Source organism: Hyperoodon ampullatus (genome assembly GCF_949752795.1).
Source record: "Hyperoodon ampullatus genome assembly, chromosome: 1".
Taxonomy (NCBI): domain Eukaryota; kingdom Metazoa; phylum Chordata; class Mammalia; order Artiodactyla; family Ziphiidae; genus Hyperoodon; species Hyperoodon ampullatus.
This window is the reverse complement of record NC_136914.1, coordinates 215,333,673-215,348,696: the sequence shown is the minus strand read 5'-3', so window position 1 is coordinate 215,348,696 and position 15,024 is coordinate 215,333,673. Positions and strand designations below refer to the sequence as shown.

At 45.6% G+C, this 15,024-nt stretch overlaps 1 protein-coding gene across 1 annotated transcript; it reads left to right on the top strand.

The window, feature by feature from the left end:
- Positions 1-1,803: 1,803 nt before the first annotated feature.
- SPMIP5 (sperm microtubule inner protein 5) lies at positions 1,804-7,963 on the top strand (the record flags this gene model as incomplete). The annotated part of the gene is given in 8 exon segments (XM_079716262.1): positions 1,804-1,858; positions 4,250-4,384; positions 4,387-4,467; positions 5,903-5,950; positions 5,953-6,085; positions 6,610-6,692; positions 7,816-7,820; positions 7,823-7,963. Coding segments are annotated over 8 exon segments (681 nt in total).
- Between the last annotated feature and the right edge of the window lie 7,061 nt (positions 7,964-15,024).

Here is a 15,024-nt window from a genome sequence, read left to right as displayed (position 1 = left end):
CTAGATACGAGGAGATGCCAGAATTAGGCTCATGAAATAAAATCGGCTCCTGAAAATATCTAACTCTCTGAAGACCTGTTCGGCCAGTTCTTCCCAGAGCACAGAGGGCCTCGTTCCTGATCTCCACCCTGACCTCCTTTCAGAGGGTGTTGAAAGTCAGCAACTTCAGTAGCACCTGAATTAATCCTTGTAGATGGCAAGTGCCCATGGCAAGTGCCAATTTGTAGTTGACAGTTTCAATCCACTGAGATGAAAGCTCATCTTCCATAAAGTGAGGACGGTTAGAAGGAGTACGGCTCCACCTTCCCAGCATCCTTCATTTTGGTGCTTTGTCCCTTTCTGCCCTGTCACCTGTCCTGGCCATCTGGATATTCTCCTAGTAAGAGACACGAGGCTAGGAGGACAGGGGTGTGAGAAGCCCGGGGGCACAGGCCTCTGCTTCCCTCCCAGGTTGCTTCCCCCGCCCCTGCCAAGGCCTGTTCCCGCCAGTCCTCTCCCCCAAGCCCAGGCCTCCCCAGTGTCTACATCAGAAAAGGCGGCTTTGACCCGGATCCCTTCGTGTATCCCTCTCCACAATTTCCAAACCCAGAGCGGCCTCGCCTGGGTGAGACCGTGTATTCAGAACGGAGAACAGCTTCGGAGGCAAAATATTTTCCGGGCAAATCCCTGCATCTCACCCCATAGACCGACGCTGAGCGAGTTCACTCGGGTTCACCAGTCGCCTCTGGCTCCCGGGCCCGGACTTCGCAGGAGGCCAAAGGGTGATGAAGGCGGGAGGGGTGGGGGTGGGGAGTGGGGTAGGGTCCGACTCCGCCCCTTCCCCCCGCTCCCTCGCGGTCGAGAGCCCTGGTGGAGGCCGGGCCAGGGCAGGAGGTCCGTGGGGGCCAGGATCCAGGCCAGCCCAGGTGAGGACGAGGCGGGGCGGGGCGGGGGGAGGGGGCGTGTCCGCACTTTCCGACCCGCTCCCTGGCCCCACCCCCAGCACACCTCCTTTCCGCGCTCTTCCCTTCAGCCTCCTCCAGGCAGGCCTCTGGGCTGGGTCTGCAGCTGCGCAGCCGGCCACGCATCCGCGGCACACTTCTGGGCAACATAATCCTGCCCCCCAGAGTGTAGACGTCTTTCGGTCACACCTCCTTGGACACAGGGACCTTCAGACAAGTTACTTAACTTCTCTGTGCCTTATTTTTCCATCTGTAAAATAGGGACTCAGGTAGGAACTAACCCTTAGGGCGGCCATTAGCGTTTCACAGGAATGCAGTCCTGTCTTCAGCCAACACGTGTTGTAGCAGGTGTTCTTCAAATGTCTGAACTGTTTTAAAAATTTCCATCACTGCTGAGTAAACGGTGACTGAGGCCCTCCCCTCCAACCCTGAGGCCACTTGTCCTGGCCACAAGGGCATGACTTTTGAGAGAGGAACTGGCTTGGTAGGGTAGGACTTGGAAGCATCAACAGATGCCAGATGCAGGACCTGGCCCATTTGGGGGCACCACAGGCCATCCCAGAAGGGAGAAGGGGTCTGGCTCGGGAGACAGCATCCACATAAACTGACGCTGTTTGGTCCGCCCCCCGCCCCATCTTGGACTCCATGCCAGCCTTTGCAGCTTCTGATCCTTTCCAGCCACAGTTTACTCTAATTCTTTGTTATGTCCTGTACATTGCATGTTTAACATCATCCTTGGCTAATTGTGGTGCTTTCTCTCTGTCCTAATCCCCTGGCAAGGTTAGTGACGCCCAAGGGCTCTAGCGCATGCGCAGTGAGTTCTCCAGGCAAGGACTTCCCTTCATTAACAGAGAGAAAAATCATGGAGTCTTCCGAGACCTTCATGAGACACCTGCCAATCACACCAGGCTACAGTGGTAAGTGGTGATGTGCCCTGCAGGGGGACCATGGTCCTGATTGCTGTCCCTGCCTTGCCCCACTGTCCACGTCCGACTGGCTTATTGGACCAGTACAGGCACTTTAGCTTTTAAGAAACTTGCTGAAAGTGTTTCATTGCTGAAGATGGCAGATAACTGGGTTCTGATAAGTGGGGAGATATAATCTAGGCGGATCTCCCAGGACATGGCCTGGTATGTAAGAAGCGCTTAATTAATGTCTGTTATATACATTTGGACCAGGATAGACACAATGAATAAGCTGAGGCTCTGTCCTTCCCAAGTTGTGCTGTTCTCATGAACTAGGGCTGTCCTTATGGTCCAATTTCTTCCTGTGTCCCCTAGAGGGATGGTGACCACCTTTTTTGGTTTGCCGGGAATGGTCCCAGTTTTAGCACTAAAAGTCCTGCATCCCAGGAAACCCCTCAGTTGTTGGCAATCCAGGACAACTGGTCACCCTACCTAAAGGCTTTTCCTCCTCAGGCTTCTGAGAATTTACTAAGTCACATCCCTATGTGTAACAAACCTGGTGGTCCCCATAGACCCTCTGCTCTCACATGTAGGTATTCTCAGTGGGGAGAGGCATAGAGAATATTCCAAGGTTGCCCATCCTCACCCTGGTCCTACTGGTTGGTTAAGAGAATAGGCTTTGCATTCTAATAAACTGAGATTCCAATCTCTCCCTGGCCATTATCTATGTGATTGTAAGTAAGTTACTTACCTCTCTATGGTAAGTAGAAATTTCTATAAAATGGTTGTATTAGTTTCCTAGGGCTGCTGTGTAAACAACAGATGTCTATTCGTTACTTACCTCTCTATGGTAAGTAGAAATTTCTATAAAATGGTTGTATTAGTTTCCTAGGGCTGCTGTGTAAACAACAGATGTCTATTCGTTCACAGTTCTAGAGGCCCGGAGTCTGAAATCAAGATGTTGGCAGGGCCGTGCTCTCTCTGATGGCCCTTGGTGTCCTTGGTTTGTGGCAGCATCACTCCGGTCTCTGTCCCCATCTTCACATGGCTCTTCATGTGGCCTTCTGCTCAGTGTCTCTATGTCTGTGTGTCTCAAATCTCCCTCTCCTTTTTCTTATGAGGACACCAGGCACTGGATTTGGAGCCCACCCTAAATCCATGATGATCTCATTTCCAAATCCTTAGTTACGTCTGCAGAGACCCTATTTCCAGATAAGTTCACATTCACAGGTACCAGGGGTTAGGACTTGGTAGGTCTATCAATTCAACCCATTACATGGGGTAGGGATAGATTCCTCATAAGACTGTTGTGAGGATTAAAGGAGCCAGCACACATAGCCTATTTAAAATATCTTGGCCCTCAGCAAGACTCAGTAAAGGTAGCTTGTATTCCTATGTGTGTGTGTGCATATACGCAATCAGGTAAAATCTATGCAGATCAAAGTAGACCCTGATGGAGAAAAACCACTGTGACAGGGCCCCTGGGTGTCTATGATCTCCTCCATGATGTTAGGGTATCTTTTAATTGTCCAAAAACTGGGGAGACTGGATAGTGGGTGGAAGACTTCCAACACTGTCAAGAACAGTTTAGTAATTGGATTCTTCCAGAGGAGGTTTCTTGCAGGTGCACGGGGTGAGGGTTGCTGCTCTCAACTCTGGGGCCAGGTTTTCTGGCCCTGGAGACAAGGGCAAAAATGGTGGGCTTCAATAATGCGATTTACTTATTTATTTATTGACAGATTAAAGCCAAGTCTTAACCAGTTTTTCCCCCTTTGTTCTTTTAAAAACTGGTCTTATTATGGCAGCATTATAGTACTTAGGATTCAGCATCCAGTTTAAATAAATAGTTGTGTTTTACCCATACTAATTGTAATGATTACATGTTATTTTGTGGGAAATGGTGAAAAATTGTGCTCGGGGTGGGTCTCACAGATAATGAATTTACCTTTTTGTGTAATAGGTCTCTGCTTTTAATAAGCCCTCAATTTCCTGGTGGTCCGACAGAAAAGATCCCCAATTGCATTTGGGAAGTGTCAAGGAAAATAAGCTTTCTCTCTAAAAAGATGAATAATTTCAATTACTCCTTTGACTAACATTTTGGTCCAATTAAATGCTTCCCCCATTTGTCATTTGGGCTGACATCAGGGGCTTTGCTATCAAAGAATATTACTGTCATCGCCTTTGTTGAAACGGGCCTTCCCTCCCCGCTCCAAGGTCAGTTTTTCATGGCCTTGGGAGGGCCCAGCCACAGTGGAAACAACAGCGCAGCTTGTATTAATGGCCTTTGGGAAAATGCAGTGTTGTCGGCCAAGGAAGAAACGGCAAGGGGTGGGCTGAGATTCTGGGGGTTTGGGCAGGTTCTGAATACCTCGCTGAAGGTCGTGATTCCTTCGGCTCTTGCAGGCTTCGTGCCCTCCCTTAGCTGCCAGGGCACCTCCAGTGAGGACAACATGTCCCACTGTCTGAAAATCTTCCAGGAGAACACACAGCGGAATAAAGACCAGCTGGAGGAATTACGCTGCTCAGTGGCCACTGCCCCGAACTAAAGCCCGTCTGCTCAAAGGAGACGGTCCTGTGGACCCTGCACCAGTATTACCGGCAGTACCACCCCTTGAGTTGGGGTACCGGCTCTCAGAAACCAGCCCCCCTTCACCCTGGGCCCAAGCACAGGGCCTGGACGTCTTGCTGAGCTGCCACTGAGGGCACTGGGTCCAGCACAGTTCCAGGTCCCCAGGCGTCCGTGCAAAATGGAGAGGCTCAGTTTCTTAAAAAGAGAAAGAAACATTTCCAGGGGGAGAGAGAGACAGGTGGGGAGGAGGGTGCTAGGTACTAAGCTCCCCAGGCAATCATCACAGAGGTTCAGAGAGCAGCTGTTGTCTCAGTAGGTACCGCTTTTAGTTGCTTTCTCTGTGCTGGCTACCGTTATTTCATTAACCACCCACGATGACCCTATGAAGTCGATACTATTATTCCCACTTTAGAGCAGTGTCCCTTGTCTGAGGTCAGACCTTGGTTTGAACCCAGCTCCTTCAGGTGCTGGCTGGGTGGGAAGGGGCTTTACACTGAGTAACATTCAGAATAACAGTGACAAAAACAACTGACAGTATGATTGTATAATGTTAATAATCACAACAATGATTTGTCCTAGACTATTTTTAAGGACTAAAGGCCTATAAGAAAAGTAATGGACTGATTGTCTTTATTATTGTTACTGTAATTGGGGACTTTTCAAGAACACGTGCTGACTCACATGTTTGGCGTGCTTTAAAAATTTCCAAGTCGTTACAAGGAACATCTGCCTAAGAGTTGGGATTTAGCCCAGCTCCATGAGTATTTGCTGTGTGACCTAGGGCAGGTTGCTTCCCCTCTCTGGGCTACAGTTCCTTCATCCAAGGCAGGGAAGGATGGACTAGACACTCCCTAGGGTGCCTTCCAGCTTTTAGGTTCTGGGACTCAGTGGCCTAATTCAGTTCTTACAGCAATTGAGGGGCAGTTATCTTACATCTCACAAATGTGAAATTGCCAGAGGTCAGCCAGCCAGGCAGCCAGAGCCGAGTCTGATGTGCTTTGTCCTGACCTGCATGCTTCTCTTGATTCCCTTATTCAGATTGTCAAAGAGAATTGTCTGAAGCTTTTTTTCTTCTTCTTCTTTTTTTTTTTTGTATTTAGTCTGAGAAAAGAGTGGCATCTGTTTAAGGGCAAGAACTTGGGAATCAGAGAGACCTGGGTTTGAATCCTGGCCCTATCACTTCCTTGCTATGTGACCTTGGCCAAGACTTTCTTAACCTCTCTGAGGTCTCAGTGTCCTTCTCCACAAAGTGTAGGTAATAATGGCACCAACTTCTTATGGTTTGTAAGAGAATAAAATGAGAGCCTATGCAAAGCCCTACCAAGGTGCTGGCACGCAGGATCCACCAACCATTGGTAGCTGCCCTCATCATGTCTAGGGGCCTAGTGCTTCCCCTGGGGCTGATTGTTGGGGTGCCAGCTAGCTTGGGAGCATCGCCCACTGTGTGGCTTCTCAAAGCCCTCAGGAAGCATGGCATCTTTTTACAGAATGCAAGTACATAAAGAAACCTCTTCAGGAGCCCCCCATCCCCGGCTGGGCTACCTGCCGAGAGCCAGGGTCACTGAATTAGGCTGTGCCACGCGGTACACCGTCATGGCCAGAAACTGCTACAGGGACTTCCTGGACATCGTGGACCAGGCCAAGAGAGCACACCTGAAACCATATGAGGAGTAAGTCTGGCTTGTAACTCAGGTAACAAGAATGAGGAGAAGAGCAGATCTCAGGCCAGGGGTTTCCAGATGCCCCCAGCCCAGCGCTAGGACTGTTTTTTTGGTGTCTGTTTTGTTTTCCAGAAGGCTCTGTGTTTGTAATTGCAGGACTTGCCAAGTAGGCAGCCACGTCCTGTTCCCCACCTGCGCCCAGCAAGTTCCAGAAGCCTTGCTTCTGGTCTTTGCTGGTTTGCAGGGAGAGGCTGGCAGTAACAACCAACTGGGCCCCCTGTCCGGGCAGCAACCTAAGGCTCAAGCGTGCTGAGGAAGGGAGATGGTAGGGCACTGCATGGAGTGGGGGGCTCTTGTGGCCTCAGTTTTCCCTTCTGTAAAATGGAGATGATGATCCTTTAGGATAAATCGTAAGAATCAGAAATAAGCGCACCGTGCTCATGCGGGACCTGCACAGATTATATTTATTTTTATTATTAATGAAAGGAAGAACTCTATGACTTTTGTTCTTACTTTAGAACATATTGAGTTAGGCCTGCAGCACGTCCTAGCCCTTCTCCAAAAAGTTTGCTGCATGAAAGGCTGCTGCCAAAGTATCCGGATCTCTCTATTCCAGGTAAGGGAGGACTTACCTTCCTTCCTGCTGGTTTTAAAAGGGGATGGTTCCAATTTCTCCACATCTTTGCTAACGCTTTTTATTTTCTGCTTTTTTTTTTTGATATTAGCCATTCTAATGGGTGTGAGGTGGTATCTCTTTATCATTTTGATTTGCATTTTCCTAATGATTAGTGATGTTGATCATCTTTTTACGTGCTTATTTGCCATTTATACATTTCTTTGGATAAATGTTTATTCAAGCCCTTTGTTCATTTTTGAATCAGTTTGTTTGCTTTTTTGTTGTCAAGTGTTTGGAATTCTCTATCTATGCTGGATACTAATCCCTTATCAGATATACAATTTGCAAACATTTTCTCCCATTCTGTGGGTTGCCTTTAGATTCTCTTGTACACTGTAGATGGGAATGTAAAATAGTTCAGCTGCTATGGAAAACAGTATGGTGGGCTCTTGAAACAATTAAAATTAGAATGACCATACACCCAGCAATTCCACTTCTGAGTATATTCTGGAAAGAATTGAAAGCAGGGTCTTGTAGAGATATTTGTATACCCATAATTATAGCAGCATTATTAATAGTAGTGTAACCCAAGTGTCCATCTAAGGATGAAGGGATAAGCAAAATGTCGTCTATATGTACAACGGAATATTATTCAGTCTTAAAAAGGAGGGAAATTCTGACACAAGCTACAAGACAGATGAACTTAAAGGACATTATGCTGAGAGACGTAAGTCTAACAGAGAAAGAAATAACGTATGATTCAATTTATATGAGGTACTTAGAGTAGTCAAAATTAAAAACAGTAAATTAACAGTGATTGCCAGGGCTGAGGGGAGGGGAGAATGGGGATTATTGCTTAATAGGTACACAAGCGCAGTTTTACAAGAGAAGAAGTGTTATGGGGATGGATGGTGCTGATGTTTCACAACAGTGTGAATGGACTTAATACCACTGAACTGACACATAAAAATGGTTAAGATGGTGAGTATTAAGTATGTTTTAACACAATAACAAAATTGTTTTCTAAGTAGAAAAAAAAAAAAAGCGGATGGGATGTTTGCAGTAGCCCCTCTGCCTCGCTGGGCCACCTGCCTGCAATTTGTGGGGCTGGTTTATCTTCCAGGTGCTATAGGTGTCCTACCCTTGAAAGAGCCCTGATGGAGGACCCCAGACCTCCAGTGAGGTGTGGCTGCACTCAGAGGCCAAATGTGTCGTGCAACGGGAAGATTTATCTAGAGCCACTGTCTTCAGTAAAGGACGTGGAAGGGTAGAAGTGGAGAGCCTCCCAAGGAGAGGCACATATTAAGGGGGGCTCAGAAGCCCCTCACACACCCCAACCGGCACGAGGGAAATTTCATAAGATAAGCATCCTTTTCACTGCCACCTGCACCCTGACCGGTTGGTGATAACATGTTATTCATAATAAAGGCCTTTTATCGTCATGTGAGAATAAAGAGGATACACTTCTCGGCATGCTGAGGCTTCTGTGGATGTTTTCCAGGTTATGTTGTCCTTGCTGGGTGGGGCCCAACTCTTCCCGATGCTGAGGTAACATTGTGCACCTGGATCGGGCTCTCACTGAAGCCCTAGCCCGGCCGTCTAATGAGTTGGTCCCCATCAGCCACCTTGGGTTGTGGCATGGCAGTCCCCAACACTGGCACAGGGCCATGCCCACCCCAACCCTGGTGTTTCCGAATCCCAGTCCCCAGGAGAGCCCTGGCACACCAGCTGTACTGGTTTCGTAGGGCTGCTGTAATGGTACCCCAAACTGGGTGGTATGAGACAGCAGAAATTTATTGTCTCATACTTCTGGAAACTAGAAGTCCACGTTCAAGGTGTTAGCAGGGCCATGCGCCCTCTGAAACCTTAGGGGAGAGTCACCCCTTGCCTCTTCCCCACCTCCTGGGGGTTTACTCTCAATCCTTGGCAATCTTCAGTGCATAATTCTAATCTCTGTCATCATGTGACTTCCCTGTGTCTCTGTGTCTTCACATGGCTGTCTTCTAATAAGGACACCAGTCACACTGGATTAGGGCTCACTCTTCTGCAGTATGACCTCATCTTAACCAGTTACACCTGCGACATCCTATTTCCGAATAAGTCACATTCTGAGGTACTGGGGATTAGGACTTCAATATATCCTTCTGCGGGGGGCAGAGGTGGGGGACACAATTCAACCCATAACACTGGCTGACCTTTTATCACTGACAGGCACTCTCTCTGACTTCACTCTGCAGCCACCGGCATGAAGAAGAAATCAAAAGCAGTTCCTGGGGCAGTGAAGCCATTGTTATCAAAAGACTCAAAACTGCTGGGATGAACTGAGCCACTCCTGAGCATTTTTCCCAACATGAGAATTTTCACCTGGGCTCCCTGGACCCCCAAGTGTCCATGGGTAGAAATCAGGAGTCATATCTTGGATGAGAAAAAAGAACTGGGATGAGAAAAAAGTTACATGTTTGTTTCACTAACCTCCAAGTGAAATATAATATTTCCTTTGTTTATGAATGTAGGCAAAAAACCCCAGCTGTGCCTGTCACCTTAACCCAATAAAAATCCCAGATCTTTTCACATCATATGACATTTGTTGCAAACAGCTTGAAATAATGGTAATGTTGATCAGTACTTTATAATCATAGTTGTTATGGGAGCTACTATGTCTACTCTCTAACATTGTTCTTCAACATATGTATAAGCAAACACTTATATGGCTATTTCACAAATTTGTTCTTTTTAGCATTTTGATAGTATTTCAATATAGTTAGCTCCCTTTGTAATCTCATGTATTATACTTTATGCCTTTAAAACATTGTTCTGAGAAGAAGTCCATAGGTTCATTAGACAGCCAGAGGGTCTGGGGCACAGAAATGGAAAGGAACCCTGTCCTGGGAAACAACAAAAGATGTGTGTAAGGGGTGGTTGTCATACAAAACAACACCCCAAACCCAATGGGATGTGGCATTACAATGCATCCTGTTAGTAAAAGATAATGTGATTAGAGGAATGCTATTGTGGAAAAAAATTTCTGATACAGTACATGAAAAAAGCAAGACCATGAGACAGTACAATAACAGCAAACCCATGTGTACACACACACACACACACACACACACACATCACTATAATCCTGTTTTTCTGTTTGAAAACAAGGGAGGAGTGGTAAAGGGAGCTAACCCATAATACTACCAGTGATTATTTGGATGATGGTGCGATTGGTCTTTTTTACTTTCTTGTGGTTTTTTCAATTTTCCACAGCCAACATGTATTGTTTTCATAATCAGGAAAAAATGTTATTTTCCTTATTTGAGTTGATAAAATCCCTATTTGAAGTGATTAAAAAATAACCTTTTAGAGATTGCATGCTTAAAGAAAAAAGCCATGACTCAACAGAAGTTAGCTGCATTCTCTTTAAAGGGCTGGGACCGAGCTCAGGGAACAGGTGGGATTTTTTCCAGCTTTCTTAACACCCTGGGAGAGTGATCCCACAGCCTCAGGAAGGAAACCAGGAGACAGATCCCTCACCTGCCCGGGGCCGTGTGGTCCAGGCTGCTGCATCTCTGCTGGCCCCTCAGAAATGAAGAACACAGGAAGCAGCTCTGCTTGCTGCCCTCTCCCAAACCCATAGAGTTTGCAGATTACTGCTCTAGACCCAGAGTTTTTGAAGTCTTTGCCCATGAAATTAGGGGATGTCAGGAGCGAAACCACTTTTTGCGACTGCCTTCATCTTGATTTCACTCGCGGGATCGAATCTTGTCAATATTTAAGTCACTAGCTAATTCCTGGCACTGACCTTTAAAAAATGACTTGAGCAGTAAAACAAAAACACAAAACAACAACCCAGTGACAGAAATAACAAAATCGAATAAAGGCAATTAAAAGATTTTCTAATAGTATCTAATTCTCTATAACTTCATGATTAAGATTATCAAGTTCAACGTGCATATCAAACTCCTTTTGTTGAAACAATTCTACATTGCAATTCTTTTCCTTAATCTTTATCCTTTCTGTTTCTCCCTAACCTGTAATTTCTAGAGCGTTGTCTGTTGGGGGAGGGAGAGAGGTGATTTTACTGCACAGCAAATTATTATTAGCACAAGCTGCATCTGTAATGAGCACATTCTTGCTGCTAAAAACAATTCTATTACCTGATAAAACAAAAATTCCCTCGATCTGGAAATGCTGAAGAAATGGAGGTTGTGAGTTTGTATGTTTTCTTATGACATTGGGGCCTTTTGTGGGGATAGTTTGAATTCTGTGGCAGTTAAAGTGCTCCTTTGGGGTCCCTTCTCTCTCTTTGTATTGGAGAATTGACAGTTTCCCTGGAGGTGGGAAGATGGGAGGGGATGTCTTGGTTCCCTGTCCCTGTCCCACAGAGTGGTGATTGGTGGCTCTAAACAGGATCTCAGTTACGGCTTTAACCTTGTTCCAGCACAGCTGTGAAGTGTGTGGTCAGGAGTCAGACACTCCCTGAGTTCAGAGCTCAATTCTGCTTTTTTCTGGCTGTGTGACTCTGGGCACTTTCCTTAATCTCTCTGAGCCTTAGATTTCTATTTTGTAAGGTGAAATAACAGAAGAGCCAACCCAGTCTCATGAGTTATGAAGAGATTAGGCATGTAAATCTGTGCTCAGTAAATACTATCTATTACCATTGGGGTAAAGCGTCTTGGGGACATTGCTAGAGCTGACATGGGTTGGGGGTGGGAGCGTGATGAGCCCACACAGTGAGTGCTCAACAGAAAAGGGCTCAGAACCAGGGCTCCTGGCCCCTACTGAAGTGTTCTTTTCACTGCTGCACTTTTCTTCCAGGGATCCTAACCCTGCAAGGCAGGCAGAACAGGTGTAATTGGCCAATAATAAATCTGTAGCAGCAGCCCCGCTAATGTGCTCGCTTATGTCAGACTCTGGTCCTTTACCTGGAATAGCTTATTTAATTAGTATTACTTAGTATAAATACTTTCATTTAACAGATGAGGAAACTGAACCACACAGAGGTTAAACAATTCACTCAGGGCCATTTTCCCCAGAAAAAATACAGGTGGCTCCTTCAAAGGCATATATATCCCCGACAAGAACACCATGTCAATAATTAGATTCAAACCGGGTTTGTCTGGCTTCTCCAAAGGCCGAGAAGAAGCATGTTCTCCACCTTTCCTGACCAGCCCAGGGAACCATCAGGAAAAGGCACTAGGTACTCCATGACCTAGAGGAGCTGGCCACTCAGCCCCAAGGTCTTCAGGCCTTGTTTCCGGCTTGTGTTCTGCTGAAGGTCACACCCAAGGCAGCTCTCCCCAGACCTCTCTGTCTGCCTGGGACATCCCCCTGCCCTCCACACTCCCAGACCCCAGCTTTGGTTTACCTCAAGTCACTCCTATTTGCTTAAACTCAACTCAGTTTTGGTGCATGCTTAAAGTATTTTAAAACCTATTTGTCTAAGGGCATTTCTGACTTATGATTTGTGTGCACATTTATCACATCCGCAGCTTTGTGAAGTTTGGGGGTGTTTTGTTTTGCTTGGTTGTCCTTCTTTCCCTCATTTTACCTACTTTTGAACATTTTGAGGATCTCTTAGCCAGTGTCTGAAAAAGCTTTCTGTGAGGTTTATTGTCATGAATGCAGCATTTTGTCTGAGTGCTACCTCAGCCTCTTACCCTGAAGGTGCTCACCCTTTTAACAGGACATAAATCACTAAAGCCCTTCCTTCTAAACTGGGGGCTGAACACTTTTTCTGTAAAGGCCCAGATAGTCAATATTTTAGGCCATATGGTCTCTGTTGCAACTACTCAATTCTGCAGTTTTAGCAGGAAAGCAGCGCTAGACAACACATAAATGAATGTGTGGCTGCATTCCAATAAAACTTTATTTATAGACAGTGAAATTTTAATTTCATATCATTTTCATGTATCACAAAAGATTATTTGTTTGAATTTTAAAAAATTTAAATGTGAAAACCATTCTTAGCTGGAGGTCTGTACAAATCCAGGTGGCCCATGGGCCCAAGTCACTGACCCTTGCTCTAAACCAGAACTTAACCCAAGGGGTTGATGCTAGCCAGGATATAGTTGTAAGTGATTTATTTTGTAAGTAGTATGGGTCAAGCAAGTGGCCTCTTGAGAGAGAGACCCCTTGGGAGGATCTGGGGAGCAGAACCCCCATGCACCCCAGAAAACTGAGAATGTAGCTCAAACCCACTGCCAAGAGGGAGAGTGACCAGGGTGATGTGAAGCTCAGATTAGCCGGGAGAAAGCCTGCAATTGCTTGAGAGAAAAGGTAGAAACAAAGGCCTGTAGAGGCTTTCCATACCCTGCATTAAAGTTAAAATCTAATTTAGATGAAAATGGATGCATAGAAATTAACTGTGCATGTGAGGCTTTTGTCGTTAGACTGTGTACCCTGTAATGATAGCTTTACCAAATTTATTCCCTTGGCTTGAAAATAAAGATGCTTTTTGAAATTTGATTTTGTTGTTTTACAAATCGTTTTAGATTTGTGAATCATGCAGACTCCATTTCTGATCTGCCTCAAACAAAAACAGAGAAAGTGTTTAAGATTCAATCAAAGGCTCGCTGTGAGCGGCACAATATTAAAATAACAGAAAAATCAATTCAGTTTTTATTTGGAACATGGTTTGTCACAAATAGCATTCTAATAGATAACACCGATTATATGATAGCAAATGTAAATTATATATACCGAGCTTACAACTTTGTTGGAGTCATCATTAAGGAATTTGACACATAAGCAGGAGAACAATAAATGTCAACTGAAATATATATCAGTTAGGTACAAACGGGATGCTGAAATGAGTGATGCTGGCACACGCTATACTTATAAGTAATAATATGCAGTCTAAAGTAGCTTGCGTTTTCAAACAAGAGCTCCTTTTAAGTTGTCATTTAAAATATCTCATATTTCTGAAGGTCAGGAATAAACGGCACTATTAGCATTAAAAGCTAGTAAAAGAAAAAGTAATTTGTTGTTCATTTAGCATAACATTTTATGAAATAGCTTTGTAAAGTATTCACATTTCTTTTCCCCTATGGAGTCTGAGAAGACAGGATGAAGGTGCTCCGGTCTTAACGAAGAGCTTTGTATTGCATCTATGATGCTGTTAACATCTTAGTTCAGTAAGATCTCTGTGGAATTACAAGGTTTGTGCTTGGGTGGGTAAATGCTAAGAAATAAAGCTGGCCTCGGCTGGCTCCAGCAAGATGCTGCCAGGTCCTGGGTTTGGTCCTCATCAGTAGTACCATTGACACAGGGTCGACAGCAAGACACTGAGGACATGTGGCAAGACTGTCCGAGACTGAAGATGGAGAGTTTTGATGTGACAGACACAAGTCCCCATGAGTAAGAGGAGAGAGGCTCTTGCTGTGTGTCTTGGGAACAATGGCAGATAAATCAGGATTTGAATTCAAAGACAGATGGGGACGATCTTGGGGTCTTAGAAACCTTTCACCAGTGACCCCTCCTACTAGCCACAGGCCCCGAACCCCAAAGTATTGTAAACCACCCCCTCTCTCCTTTTTCTCCTAAATTTGGATAAAAGATCAAAACTACCAAGAAATAACATTGACCAACACCACTGTAACCACCACCTGGAATTAGCAAAGACGAACATTTTGTCATATTTGCTCCAGATCCTTTTGTAATGAAAAATAGGGCTTCCCTGGTGGCGCAGTGGTTGAGAGCCCGCCTGCCGATGCAGGGGACACGGGTTCGTGTCCCGGTCCGGGAAGATCCCACATACCGCGGAGCGGCTGGGCCCGTGAGCCATGGCCGCTGAGCCTGCGCGTCTGGAGCCTGTGCTCCGCAGCGGGAGAGGCCACAACAGTGAGAGGCCCGCGTACCGCAAAAAAAAAGAAAGAAAGAAAAAGAAATGTAACACCACTGATAGAGGATTTTGAACGTCCTTCTTTTGATATTTTGTACCACATCTGCAGTGAGTAGTAGTATTTTGTGAACAGAAATGTACTTACATGGTAACCTCTCTATCTAAGTGGCATCTTCCTGACACTTGCTTTTCTCTTCAACGGGACATTTGGGAGATCTATTCATGGTGATATATATGGACCCTCGCTCATTCTCTGTCGTTGATGAAGTTGTATTTTGGGTAATCAGAATTTCATTTGTATTCCCTCAATTACTAGTGAGATGAATCCCAAACATTTATGATTCCGGTGTCTCTTTGCGTGTCGCCTGCTCATATCATTTTGTCCACTTTTCTATATGGCTGTCCTTTTCTTCATGCACTCTGAATACAAATCTTTTGTTGGGTCCACTTCAAATACCTTCTCGGAGGCTGTTCTTGGCTTCAGTCCTGTCCTTGGTGTCT